The sequence below is a fragment of the Perca fluviatilis genome, chromosome 19, assembly GCF_010015445.1.
Source record: "Perca fluviatilis chromosome 19, GENO_Pfluv_1.0, whole genome shotgun sequence".
Classification (NCBI taxonomy): domain Eukaryota; kingdom Metazoa; phylum Chordata; class Actinopteri; order Perciformes; family Percidae; genus Perca; species Perca fluviatilis.
The window spans coordinates 13817632-13831529 of record NC_053130.1 but is presented as its reverse complement, the minus strand read 5'-3'; the positions used below and the strand labels follow the sequence as shown (position 1 = coordinate 13831529).

General features: G+C 39.5%; 2 protein-coding genes across 3 annotated transcripts; one reads left to right on the top strand and one right to left on the bottom strand.

Annotated features, from left to right (window-relative positions):
• The first annotated feature begins 28 nt into the window (after positions 1-28).
• Positions 29-4091, top strand: ikzf5 (IKAROS family zinc finger 5). The gene is made up of 4 exons (XM_039784028.1): positions 29-471; positions 650-802; positions 1169-1342; positions 1421-4091. The coding sequence occupies exons 2-4, from the start codon at positions 670-672 to the stop codon at positions 2380-2382; spliced, it is 1269 nt and encodes a 422-aa protein (XP_039639962.1). The 5' UTR covers positions 29-471; positions 650-669; the 3' UTR covers positions 2383-4091.
• A 141-nt stretch (positions 4092-4232) lies between these two features.
• On the bottom strand, positions 4233-12891 carry cuzd1.2 (CUB and zona pellucida-like domains 1, tandem duplicate 2). 2 transcript variants are annotated; one of them, XM_039784026.1, is made up of 24 exons: positions 12821-12891; positions 12638-12691; positions 12304-12348; positions 11676-11820; positions 11369-11565; positions 10900-10992; positions 9996-10031; positions 9811-9909; positions 9559-9597; positions 9371-9469; positions 9108-9143; positions 8920-9018; positions 8739-8762; positions 8530-8628; positions 7900-7923; positions 7701-7799; positions 7564-7599; positions 7337-7481; positions 6887-7092; positions 6082-6257; positions 5717-5947; positions 5474-5634; positions 4528-4772; positions 4233-4414 (listed from the first exon to the last, which is right to left on the bottom strand). In XM_039784026.1, the coding sequence occupies exons 1-24, from the start codon at positions 12870-12872 to the stop codon at positions 4371-4373; spliced, it is 2484 nt and encodes an 827-aa protein (XP_039639960.1). In that variant the 5' UTR covers positions 12873-12891; the 3' UTR covers positions 4233-4370. The 2 variants fall into 2 exon arrangements, with proteins under 2 accessions (XP_039639960.1, XP_039639961.1); XM_039784027.1 differs by lacking the exons at positions 7701-7799; positions 7900-7923.
• Positions 12892-13898: the final 1007 nt, after the last annotated feature.

The following is a 13898-nucleotide window of genomic DNA, read 5'->3' as shown; positions in this document are numbered from 1 at the left end:
TTACTGGTGCACACTCAGTGAACTTTCACCCCTCCAACTGGTTTATTGTTTTGATTAAACAGGTTGTCTTTTCGTGTGTAGCAAGTGGCTCGACGGAAAGAAAACATTAAAACAAGTAGTACTCTTGAGGATTTACTAAAACGCGTACAGACAATGTGGCTAAATAATGACCGTGTCGACCAGATACCGCCGTTGTTGTTGACAAAGATGCCTTCTTCAATATAAGCTAACGTTTAGCTGTCTGACTAACGTAGCTAGCGTAGCGTACGTAGCTTCGGTAACAACATGACTATTATGAGAAGGAGCGGTGTTTAGGAGCGACCGACCAGACATCGGATCGCGCCGATTTCCTGCTTGTCAAGCACTGATTTCCAGGATTCTCCTGTCTTTGTGTCTGGATAGTCTCAAAACGGCTTTCTCAACCAAACAAACAAAACTGTTACATTTAACCGACAAGTTATCTTCGAAGAGGTAGGTGTGCATCTCTGAAAACCAGCGTCGTAACGTTGACTGTAGTGATACTTTTTTTTTTTTTTTTTAAATGTGTCTGGTTGAATGTTTGCTTTTTTATAATATTTTAGTCATATAGTTAATTTTCGTGGCAATTCATCTTTGCTCTTTAGTAATTCAAGTCGTAACGTCTTTGTAGTTTTGCATCACTTTCTTTCAATGGGTGAGGAAAAGCCGGACACGCTTGACTTTGTGAAGGATTTCCAGGAGTATCTGAGCCAGCAGACTCAACATGTCAACATGATATCAGGCTCTGTCAGCGGCGTCAAGGAGGCGGACGAACTGCCACCAGGTAACTAGCTATGTGTCATTTACTGTTTGCAACCCTTTCATGTGAATTCATCTGTTAGGTGTTTTAGGCGCCTGTATTTGGTGCAGTTTGGTAGTTCATTTTAGGCAAAAAACTGACAGCTGCACCTATAAGCATTATCTGGTGTCTGACTTCAGATGTTAAACACAATTTGTAAGTTTTTTGTAATCAACGGAACTGCCAGCTGTAGAAATGCACTACAGGCAGCTATAGTGTTTATGATAATAATATATCCCTCTCCAGAATAATTTTCCTTAGATAATAAAGTATAATCAGAAGTCGTATGGTATATCATTTGATTTTTTTCTTTGTGTAAAGTGTAAGTCTTGCTAATGTTCCTGTATGCAGACTGCAGTCAGAATGGACTGGATCACCCCTCAGTGGACATGTCACTGGAGGACAGCTCAGGGATCCTGGTGGATGGTTTTGAGAGGACCTATGATGGCAAGCTTAAGTGCCGCTACTGCAACTATGCCACCAGAGGCACAGCAAGACTCATTGAGCACATCCGAATTCACACAGGTAAGTGTTTATAGGTCATTTCCAGGGGATGATATTTACAAGTTTTTGTTATTTAGCCTGTTTTTCTCAATTAAACAGGAGAGAAACCTCACCGCTGTCACCTCTGCCCATTTGCCTCGGCCTATGAGCGCCACCTGGAGGCCCACATGCGATCACACACAGGAGAGAAGCCTTATAAGTGTGAGCTTTGCTCCTTTCGCTGCAGTGATCGTAGCAACTTGTCGCACCATCGGCGTCGACGCCACAAACTCCTTCCAATGAAAGGTGCTCGCTCACTTTCCCACAAGAAGATGCTGAGTGTTTTACAGAAGAAAGCCAGCTCACTGGGCTATGGCCGCCGACTCCTCATCAACTTCAGCCCCCCTTCTATGGTGGTGCACAAGGCTGACAATGTGAACGACTTCTCCCATGAGCTGCCCCACTTACGTCAGGAGACATATGATAATCAGAGTCACGCAGTTGAGGACGGCCACTCCACAAATCAAAATCACCATCACCATGATATGGTTATGGATAACCCCCTTAACCAGCTGTCCACCCTGGCAGGCCAGTTGGCCAGCCTCCCTTCAGAGTCCCAGGCCCAGACTCAACCTCCCATGTCTCCAGGAGCAGAGTCTATAGTTGATGAGAAGCCCTTCCTCATCCAGCAGCCCCACCCTGCCACAGCTCCCGTGGCTGTCACCAGCATGGCCCATGCCTCCTCCTCTTCCCCAATCACCCCGGAGCCCCGGCCTCCTCCCCACAGCAATTGCAGCCCAGGAGGGGGACCCTGCAGCGAGCACAGTGGGCGCACCAGTACCCCTAGTATCTCTAACAGCCAACCCAGTACACCGGCCCCAGGCCTGTCTGTCCCACTCCAAGACCCCCACATGTTGCATCACTGCCAGCACTGTGACATCTTCTTCCCCGACAACATCCTCTACACCATTCACATGGGCTGCCATGGCTACGAGAACCCATTCCAGTGCAACATCTGCGGTCACAAGTGCAAGAGCAAGTACGACTTTGCCTGCCACTTTGCCCGCGGCCAGCACAAGTAATGGATGAACAAGGAAACTTTGAAAGAACTTTTAACGGACAGCCTTGTTTTATTAATTCCATAGTAATTTTATTTATTGGTCTTTTACTTGGCCTTTTATGTAGCTTAGCCTTTGAAAGTTGTACTTATAAAATGTCAACATTCAGATGGTTTCATTGTATAATTACAGGTGCCCATTCAAGTGTATTATAAAGGGATGATCAGTGTTTTCAGCAGGTTGAGAATTTATTTGTGGTGGAGGAGAGAGTTACATTAACATGCTGCCATAAATCAGAAAAACAACTTTCCTACTTAGCCAAACTAATTACCCTTATTTAATGTAGTAGGTTACCAAATTCACAATACTCCTCCTTGAATTTTGTTTGCCTTTTGGATTTTTAAAAAGACATAGCTCGAAGATGTAATAGTGTTCCAATGTCAAAGCTTCTCTTCATTATGTGAGCTCAACCTTTTTAAATCTGTCTTAAGGTAACTCTGACAATAATAGCTTTCATTGTACCTATCTAAAGCGTAATTAAATGGGTACCATTTATTATATGGTTATATGGCCTCATATCAGGCTGAATAGCATGTCCCTAAGAAAAATACAAAATGCAAAAAGAGAAGAAACAAAATAAATTCTCAACCCTCCTGGAGCTATATCTAAAGATTGCTCTGATGTTACTGAAACAGGAGTAAAACTCTTGGCCAAGAGTGATCTTACTTAAGCCTTGTTGAAATTCTTTCAGCTTGGTGCATTAATACTTTTTCTTTGCAGTGCCTGACATAGTCACTTTCCTATGTGTCCAAGATCGAGAGGACTGTTACTTTGAAGATCAACAGATATTATTAGAATATCCTCTACCTACTGTAATGAATAGTCCCAGAACCTTAGAACGTATGGCCATTGTAGTTTCTATGGTAGCCATGATTTTTTTTGCCAAAACTCTGCTCCATGAATGCTGCTAAGAAACGTTGGAATCAAAACTATATGTATGGCAACCACAGAAAAAACCTGGTCAAACTTTGTATAGGTGTGTTTCAGTCAGCCAGCTAAGTAGTCAGGTTGTTTTGAAGGTCCTTCACACAGTGCCCTTCCTTGACCAGCATCATGGTAACTTCACTGGGTTTTGCCTATCCTTTTAAATACATCATGTCACGTTCTGATGTTTTGATATTGTACGAAGTCACTTTGATATCCAGTATATGTGTTTAGGACCGAATCACCAAGTCTTGTGTCTCATGTGAACACTTTTTCAGAATTGCCACGTAGCACCGGGGATGCCACAGTTTAGCCTTTGTGATAACACACACTGAGATTCCACATTATCAAATGGATCCTAGTGCTTTTCTGAATATTTACTGAGTATTGTATTCTGAGTCGTTGGATAGATGTTCAGTGTCAAAAAAGCAAACTCATGTTGCAGTAAGACTGCTACATTAGCAAGATTGTTCTTTGTCCTGGGTACTGTTGTCTGTTGCTTAGCAACATGCGTGGAGAACATAGTTACTGTTTTTAGGACCACCTCCTTGTCGCCATCCATGCTTACTAGTAATAGGGGCATCCAGTAATGACTGCCTCATGTTCTCTCAGTGTGTCGTACTGTAGGTCCATAGGTAATGGTGAATGTTGAAGCCTGTTGGCGATCACTCTCCCTCTGGGATGGCAAATCATTTTATTGTGAGACGGATTAATCTTACTAATTTATAAGTAAAGTGTTTTCTAACTGATCTGCACTTTGTCTTTTGTCTTCCTTTTCTCCATCGTCTTTGTATTCAAGAACAGAAATCAATAACAGTTATATAAATATTATGGGGTGTTAATATGTAATGTTCATTTAAGGCTATGGTACAATGAATTACACAAACAGATTGTCTTTTGATGATGCTTTTAATCAGGTAATGAAGGTGATCAAGAGGAAAATGGTGCAGACAATTTAGTGTCACAATGAACAGAATGAGCTGTAACGATTAGTTAAGAGGATTGAAGCAGCTCATTGCAGAATCAAGTTAAGCCTTGTCCTGCTTATGAGTCTCTTCCTTTTTCTCAGGTTCTGGAAAAGAGAAAGTTTTCTTGAGATTACAACACCTTTTTCATTGCTAATGTAGTATTAATCTTTAATTGATCCACTACTGGTATCAAAACCAAGTAAAAATGGCTACAGACCTTTGAGTTTGATGGGACCCAGGACCAAAGTTTGACTGTCGTGTTCTGACCCCAAGTCTCTGGCCACACGTTTGTTGCAGCCACGACGGCAGCGGGAATTGTAGTCAGAGGCTTGGCATATCAGGACCTTGCACTGGATGTACACCGACTCTGTGGCTCGCAAGAACTGGAAGGCTTTAAATGTGAAACGGGCATAGGCGTGGGTGCCAGTGATGTAGCTCCCGTAGGTGTTGTCCACGGGACAGCTAAAGGTGAAACAGAGACAGTGTTACTTGACAAACCTAGTACTATAAATATGTGAGGACGAGCAAGGTCCTGTAATCACCAAGTATTTTGTTTTTTAATATTTGGTTTCTTTACTTAAGTAAAAGTACCAATACTAAAATGCAAAATACTCCATTAGTAAAGTCCTACATTTAAAATTCTACTTCAGTAAAGTTTCAAAAATACTTTACATGTTATTATAATGTTAATACTCATGCATCAATGCATAAGTAGCATTTACTACTATTGTAGCTGGTCAAGTTTGAACTACTTCAACAGTTGGGTAGTTAATCCAGTGCAATGTTAGGGTCTGGCCTTCTCAGAAGAGTCCCCAGATAAATCTATACTGGTCGTGAGATGATTACTGGGCTTGGTGAAAAAAAGTTCTGCTACACAAAGTTATATTGTATTTTTTGAGGGGATTTTACAGGGGAGATTTCTCTATGGTGGAACAGCTAACAACTCATTGACATGTCAAACCTGACAAGCTTTAAAAGTTCTTTTTATTGCAATGTATTCACTTATATGTGTTTAAATGTAAAATCTTAATCTGTAAAGGAACTAGTGACTGTAGATTTAAAAGAAATGTACTGGAGTAAAAAGTACAGTCTAATGTAGTAGAGTAGAAGTATAAAATGTAGTACCTCAAAATTGACTGAAACAAGGCACACTCTCATCTTACCCATTGCGGACCAGGTAGTAAGATCTGGTCTGGAAATCATGGGGTGATGGTGAGGTCACGCAGGTGTCAAGAAAGAGAACCAGGGAGCTGTCACCCCTCCTCAGGCCCACTTGGACATACAAGTTCTGGTTGAGTGTCACCTCGTATGGAACTTGAGTAACCTGAGAGTGTGATATAAAAACGTCAGCATGGTGTGTACGTATTTACAATGGGGACTTTCTGTACAAACACCTGTGGACACACCTTGTAGTAGAAGCTGCTTGATGTGTAGAAATCCATGCTGGTATTGAATCTGCCTGTGCCTGTAATGCTGCTGTTATTATGATGTTCGACAACGTACATGATCTGGGCCACTGAGTCCTGCTCCATTCGACAGCCCACGTTCATCTTAAAGTGAGACTGGCGTGTGATCTCCCCGGAGCTGGAGGCGTAGGCACGGAGGGTGTTGGTGTACACAACTCTGCCACTCTCAAACTGTTCAAGGTAGAATATATCGGAAAATAAATAGTCACACTCTCTCTATTCTTACCATGAAAGTAATTTGTGGAAGAATTATCAGAAAGTAGGTCTACTGTATATTGTTTTCCAGAAGGTGATGGGTTGTGTACCTTTCGAATATTGCCACAAGTGTTAATGGCGAAGTTGAAGACCACCTGATATGTGGAAACCTGGGGTCTGCAGTGCGGGTCATTCAGGTACAGACTGTGGCCGTCATATCCGAGGGAGTTCAGGTAAGTCCTCTCGATCACAATGATCATGTTGTCTGAGGAACAGTCCACTCGACCTGACAAAGGTGTTTACAAGATATTTACAACAGTGTCAACGTTTTCTGGCGGTGTGATTTTAGGGTCCGTCGGTTGGTTGGTTGGTTGGTTGGTTTGTCCACCACTTTGGTCCAGACTGAAATATCTCTACAACTATTTAAAGGATTAACATGACAGACGTGTTTGTACAGACGTTCATGATCCCCAGAAGATGAAGCCTACTGACTGTGGTGATCCCCTGTATTTTCCTGTTGCGCCACCATGAGGTTGACATTTGTGGTTTTGAATAAAATGCCTTGACATCTATTGGATGAATTGAAATGAAATTTGGTTCTGACATTCATGTCCCCATCAGAATGAACTATAATAACTTTGGTCATCCACATAGGGCCATCATCATGGACAAAACAAAACATTTTATTTTGTCCAATACGTTTGTTTATGAACAAATACTTGTAAAACTAATGACATTCCCATCAGCCTTAGCTGTACGTTGTGTTACTTTGTGTTGTGGCAAATAGAGATGTTTAACATGTTGAATATTGCATGCTAAAATATTGTCATATTTTGACATGAGCTAAGTCAGTCCAAAAGAAACATTTTAAACACATATAACAAAATCAAAACTAGATGTCTACCATAATTCTACCTGAGCTTGGTGGCAGAGAGGTTATGAAGTCAGCCTTGAACCCTCGGCCAACCACAGAACCATCAGTCCGGAAGAGCACAGTCAAGTAGTTGGAAGTGGAGTAGAAAGAACTCAGACTGTTGTTGCACACTTTCCCCAGATACCGTGAGCTAACAGACGGCCCATCGTAGATGGAAATATAGTCACAGGAGCAGCAGTTCTCCAATCTGTTTTTATAAAAAGATAATAAAAAGCCATAATTGACTTATTGAAGCAAAACTCATGAACTTGTTCCAGTGTGTATTTGATAATTATCAATTTAGAGCCTAATTTAGTTAGTTAATAATATTCTACAGATCTGTATGTAATTTCTGTCTTCACATCATTTCTCCATTTGTAATTCATATAGTAGGCCTAATGCTGCTAATGTATAAGAATGATCTCCAAAAAAAGCGTTTATTGTTCACTCACTGCAGGTAGGTAAATGCCAGGAAGATTCTTTGGTCATACGGAGCACTGAGCTGCCAGACACAGTAGGCATTGTCGTGGTAGTAGTTGGGGTGGTTCGGGCTGGAGAAGGTGCCAGAGCCAAACAGAGAACCTCCACAGGGTTTTACTAAAGGTGGACAACATAACACAAGTGTCATTGGAGTAAAATATATTTGGAGCAGGTTCATGTTGCACCCTGAGGATCCTACCTGTGGTTGGCATGTTAGTTGTGACTGAACAGTAGGCTGTTTGAAAAAAAAAAAAAAATAAATACATGAGTTTCAGTATCACTTTTTCGGTTGAAACTGTGATCAAAGTGCTGTGCTTTAAATTTCGTGATGCTTACAGTAGTAGTCATAGCAACAGTTGCCATTGTATTGACAGGAGCTTGAGCAGGAGCAGCTTCCCATGTACCTGCCGCAGTTGTAACGACATGAAGGCTGATCTGAGAGACACAGGAGAGTAGTAAGACATTGCAGTAATCTTGAATGAATGACAGGGCGGTTTATTCCCATATACTCAAGGTTGTTGAGAGGTTTTCATACCTGTGGTAGTTGAGGGGCAGTAAGCTACATGAAAAAAGAGAGGAGAATAAAGTCATAACAATTGTTTACACCTCTAATTACTGATACAACTTTTGTTTATTCTGCAACTGTGAACAAAAAACATGGTAAAGTTGGTTGGTTTTATATTGGACGTTGGCTATTCGACACATTAGAAAAATCTATTATGCAGCTTGCCCTTTTGACCTATTCATGTCAAACCACTTTTGGTGAAACAAACACACCCTTTAATTTTAGAAATATTTTTTACTCTTGTCCAATAAATATTTATAAAATCAAAGGATGTTTTTTATAAAAGAAGTTTTGTGCAATGTGTAGGGGAGTTAGCTGAGTTCACCAAAAGTGGTTTGAAATGAATCGGTCAAAAGGGCAAGCTGCATAATAGATTTATAGCATTATTTTACATAAAAAAATATTTATAAAATCAAAGGGTGTGTTTTTTGAGAAAATAAGCTTTGTGCAGTGTGTAGGGGAGTTAGGTGAGTTCAACAAAAATGGTTTGACATGAATAGGTCAAAAGGGCAAGCTGCATAATAGATTGTTTGAATGTGTTGAATAGCCAACGTCCAATATAAAACCAGCTTTGCCACGGTTGGGGGACATGGTACTTACAGTAGTAGTCATAGCAACAGTTTCCATTGTATAGACAGGAGCTTGAGCAGGAGCAGCTTCCCATGTGCCTGCCGCAGTTGTAACGACATGAAGGCTGATCTGAGAGACACGGGAGAGTGTTAAAACATTTCAGTTATCTTTCCTGCTAGCAGAATAAATGATAGGCAGGTTTATTCCCATATACTCAAGGTTATGAGAGGTTTCCATACCTGTGGTGTATGAGGGGCAGTAAGCTACATGAAATAGAGAGGAGAATAACATTATTACAATTGTTGACACCTCTTATTACTGATAACCTTTGGTTTATTCTGAAACTGTGAACAAATAATATATCCATGCCATGTAGTGTGCAGCGGCTTCTCTACTGAGCTTGGGGGACATGATACTTACAGTAGTAGTCATAACAACAGTTGCCATTGTATTGACAGGAGCTTGAGCAGGAGCAGCTTCCCATGTGCCTGCCGCAGTTGTTATAACACGAGGGCTGAGCTGTGAGACACGGGAGAGTGTTAAAACATTTCACTAATTGATTATATGTTTTATTCTTTGACATGTAGGTTGTTGAGAGGTTTTTATACCTGTGGTTGGACTGGAAGTGGTTGACATGCAGGTAGCTACATGACAGAAATAAGAGAATAAAGTGATTACAATATTTACACCTCTTCTTACTGTGTAAGACAAACGTTATGACACACCTGCTGTGTATTCTGCAAATGTGAATAAAAACATTGTATCCCACCATGCACTGACAGGCACTGAGGAATTTGACAGACTGATTCCTTCAGCAGGAGAGGGATGCAGAACCTGTTAATGCTGTTGACTTGTTAGATTTGGCACTTACAGTTGTAGTCATAGCAACAGTTGCCATAGTATTGACAAGAGCTTGAGCAGGAGCAGCTTCCCAGGTCCCAGCCGCAGTTGTTATAACATGAGGGCTGAGCTGTGAGGCACAGGTTGACATTACAGTATATAATAATTATTACATATCAAGTACTTCAGGGTAAATTGTAGCTTAAAGGGTTTTTATACCTGTGGAGGGAGGACTGTCAGTAGTGGTTGGGCAGTAATCTATATGAGGAGAGAGAGAAATGAAGTGGGATCCTTGTTTACTGCATACTAAATTATAATACACCTTGTGTTTGTTTTGCAGTCTTAAACAAACAGGTCATTCTGTGTCGTTCTCAGCACATCATTACAGTGGAATTTGACAGACGGATTTTTCCAGCATGGGAGGGCTGCAGAGCTCGTTAACACTGTTGATTTGTTTGATTTGGCACTTACAGTGGTAGTCATGGCAACAGTTGCCATAGTATTGACAAGAGCTTGTGCAGGAACAGCTTCCTAGGTACCAGCCGCAGTTGTAAAGACATGAGGGCTGAGCTGAGAGACAACATTTACAAGATTACTTTAAACTAAAATGTATGTTTTTCTTTAATGGAACTTTTACTGAGAGAGAATAAAATTACCGGTTACTGTTGGTTCAGATGTGGATAAACAGTAATCTGTAAAAAAAAAAGAAAAAAAAAGAGAGAGATTAGATTGGTTAATATATATAAATGAACTCCCTATCTTTATGCTTTCTTTTATTCTAATAAAGAGCATTTTACTGCTACATCATGGTCTTAACCCCAGTGGTGGAAGAAGTATTCAGATATTTCATTTAAGTAAAAGTACCAATCTAACAATGTAAAAATACTCTGTTACAAGTAAAAGTCCTGCATTCATAATCCTTTTTTTTAAATAAAAGTTTCACAGGTATTCACAGTAAAATGCACTTCAAGTATTTAAAGTAAAACAATTTATTGTCATGTACTACATGATTGTCGGTCAATACATCAGCAGCATTTTACTGGTTGAGGTGTAACTAGTTTTAGCTACTTTATTTTAAAGGTTAAAGTCCAGTGGTTCCCAACCTAGGGCCAGGCCCCCTCTAAAGGGTCACATTGTAAATCTGAGGGATAAAAAAACATTTCTCCTATCTTAGATTTTTTCTGAATTACTTAAACTTTCTTATTCTATACCTCTTTGTTTAAACAGGTATTTGAATTAAACCATGTGAAAAGTTGGTGCATACTGCAAACAACTCATAGACATCTGAAACATGACAAGAGGCACCAACCAGACACTGCTGTTGTGTAAAACAAAAAGGTTGAGATTCACTCATTTAATCTTTAACAATGCATTATATTTGATAAATGTATCAGATGTTGTTTCATGTCAAATCTTAATCTGAAAAGTAACAAGTCAAAAAGATGTAGTAGAGTAGAAGTATAAAGTAGCAATCAATAGAAAATACTGAGATAAAGTACAAGTCCCTTACAAATTCAGTATTTGAGTAAATGCACTTAGTTACTTTCCATCACTGCTTACCTTCATAGTCTGGACAACAGTTCCCTCTACAGCTTGAAGAGCAAGAGCAGTTTCCAACCTGGTAGCCACAGTTGTATCTGCAGGAACCTCCAGCTGCAGAAGGACAGGAAAAACATACAGTTTTGGTAGCTCTCTACATGTAATGATATTGTTTAGGTGTTTTAGGCCCTATAATCAACATTTTGACATGTCACAGTTGGAAAAGCACAGGTTTAAATAATAAAATGAACAATGACTGAATTCCATTTAACTGCTTTGGTTTCAGGATCTTCACATTGTGCTGGCACTCCTACTGGGACACTTGAATAGGACAGACGGAACCATCATTAAATTATTCACATCTGTGCTTTTCCTACTATGACAAGTCAAAATGTAGGCTGTGAAAAAGGCCTATTGATATCATTAAAATGGGGACACAGCATATTTTATAAAATACATAAACATTTTGATCTTAACCATTGTTACTTACTCACAACTTGGAAGTCCGCACGAAAACCTGGGCGGCTAACACTACCATCACTCTTGAAGCGCACAGTCAAAGAAGTACCAGTGGAGTGGAAGGTGGTTGTGTTTGTGCCACACACTTTCCCCAGAAGCCTGTAACTGGTACTGGGGCCATCGTAGACGTAAATGGCGTCAAAACCACAGGTTGGGTGATCCTCAATGCTGTGATAAGGGCAAAGGAAGAACAGAAGTTTGAATTTAAAGCTACAGACAATACAGCAACAGTAGTTAGTGATCACATGACCTCCTGCATATGCAGAGCATACACTTACTTTAAAATAGGGAAGTCCAGCTGCACGATTTGACTGCCTGGTGTGATGTTCCAAATACAGTTTGCGTTGGGCGGGTATAGGCCTGGATAGTTGGGGCTGTAAAACGTGCCCCCGCTGCCATAAAACTGGCTACCACAGCGTACACCTGAAGAAACACAGGATTATGAAAAAAAGAAATGACTGAAAAATAACGAATGAATGGCCAACTTAAAACAAAAAGAATGCAATCATACAAGTGAGAAATGCAGTAATAAATAATTACATTTTTGTATGATACAGAAAATGTTAAGATTATATTTTGACTTCTGACGGGTGCTTATTTTTAATCTACATGTCAATGCCTTCAATTATATACAAATGAAATACCTAGAATATATTTAGTCAAAAAATTACTCATTGGGTCTTTAAGTTGGATTATAGTTACTGAAAACTAAACCATTCATAATGATTCTGTGACAGTCATGCTTACAGTTTATAGTCAATTGCAAAAATACGTCACCATTGTGACTCTCACTTAAATGGTGCAGCCTCTGTGAAACATGTAACTATTGGAAGTATATACTAATAAATAGATATTAATTAGATAAAAACCAGAACATGCTCCTTATTTATGGGTTACTTATTTTACCTGCTACAGCAGAATCCGTTACACCATCTGCATACGTTGTATCAACTGATGGATTTAAAAAAACAAACACACACACACTAAATAGAAAGACAGAGATTTAAACACTTAAAGGCAAGTATCACCACATTATGGGCCTCAGATCAAAGACACATTAGTTATTCATATCTTTCAATACACTTGGTAAATGGCTCTGATTTAGCTGAAACTGATTGAAACACATCAATCAAGCCATTCAGATAGAGACAGTATAAGGCAAACAACATGTTTGCTGTATGCAGGACAATTAACATTAAACCATGGTTGCATTATTCTTTATATTTAGTGGGTTTTGTACCTGGATAATCTGTTGTTGGATTAATTTCCTCTGTTGTTTGAAAGCGACCAGCACCTGATGTATTATGAGAAAAACAAACTTAGTCAGCACAGGTAACAACAGCCAAAAATGTTGTCAAAAACCTGTAATGGAAAAAACTAAACAAAGAGACAAACATCACAATAAGAAAATAGTGGACAATACTTTGGACTCCATGCGAGGCGATCACACTGCAAAGAACCAAGAGAGTCCACATGGTGAATTTGTTCTCCTCCAAACCTGCTTCAGATGCTGAACATGGCAGCTTATATAGCCATACACTTTGATGTAGCACCCATTACTTTTCTAAAGCCAGCAACAGTGACAGTGATGCATTACTCATTAATCATTATGCATGAGAAAAAACACACTTGGTTAACTATAATAAAGTGTACACAAAGATTGTTCACCTTCATAGCTTCAGCATGTGTTTTAAGATATTTGCTTAACCCATACATAGAACTTAATGAGGGTTTTTGGGAACTTGCAAATGTGCAGATAATAAAACATCCACAGTAATTATGTTACATGTGTAAGTGACATCTGCTACAGTTATTGTGACTGACCACACGAAACCTGCTGCACAGTTGCATTGCTCTTACAGTAAACAGTGTGAACATCAAACATTTGTACATTTCTATTTTCAAAGTAATAGAAAAAAACTGATGCAGTTTCATGTGTTTTATATTCTGGAGAAATCCAAATAAAAAACTCACAATACAGTTGCTTATAGTTGTCTTGTAAACATGCACACATACCATATAAACCAGATTAATCAATGCTTTTAATGATTAAAGAAATGCATCTTTTTTTTTTGTTGGTGATTCACACAATCTTTACCCGTCTTGCCAAATAATGTCGTGGTTATCAGCAGTTAAATTTCAAATTACATTACATTTTATTTTTTACATTAAAGCCACATTGGTCCAGACTGAAAGACTTGAACAACTGTTGGATTGATTACCATGAACCTTTTAACATTTATGGTGCCCAGAGGATAAATCCTACTGAATTTGGTGACTGATCCCCTTACTTTTTTAATCTTGCGCCACCATCAGGTTAACGTCGTGGTTTTCAATAAAATATGTTCACAACTTCCAGATGTATTGCGATGAAATTAAGTACAGACATTCATACCCCCCCCACCCCTCAATGTGAATTGTAACTTTGAGGATCCCCTGACCTTTCATCTGGCGCCATCATCAGGTCAAAAGTTTTAATTGTATTGTCTGCAATACTTTGG

Bases quoted from the DNA above. Each gene is read 5' to 3' on its own strand.
- cuzd1.2 (XM_039784026.1), bottom strand. From the start codon at position 12,872: ATGTGGACTCTCTTGGTTCTTTGCAGTGTGATCGCCTCGCATGGAGTC. The intron at 9,019-9,107 runs GTATAAAAACCT...CGTGTCTCACAG, and splicing joins CACTTCCAGTCCAACCACAG to CTCAGCCCTCGTGTTATAAC. The intron at 8,763-8,919 runs GTAAGTATCATG...TATTTCATGTAG, and splicing joins CTGTTGTTATGACTACTACT to CTTACTGCCCCTCATACACC.
- ikzf5 (XM_039784028.1), top strand. From the start codon at position 670: ATGGGTGAGGAAAAGCCGGACACGCTTGACTTTGTGAAGGATTTCCAG. The intron at 803-1,168 runs GTAACTAGCTAT...TCCTGTATGCAG, and splicing joins GGCGGACGAACTGCCACCAG to ACTGCAGTCAGAATGGACTG. The intron at 1,343-1,420 runs GTAAGTGTTTAT...TCAATTAAACAG, and splicing joins GCACATCCGAATTCACACAG to GAGAGAAACCTCACCGCTGT.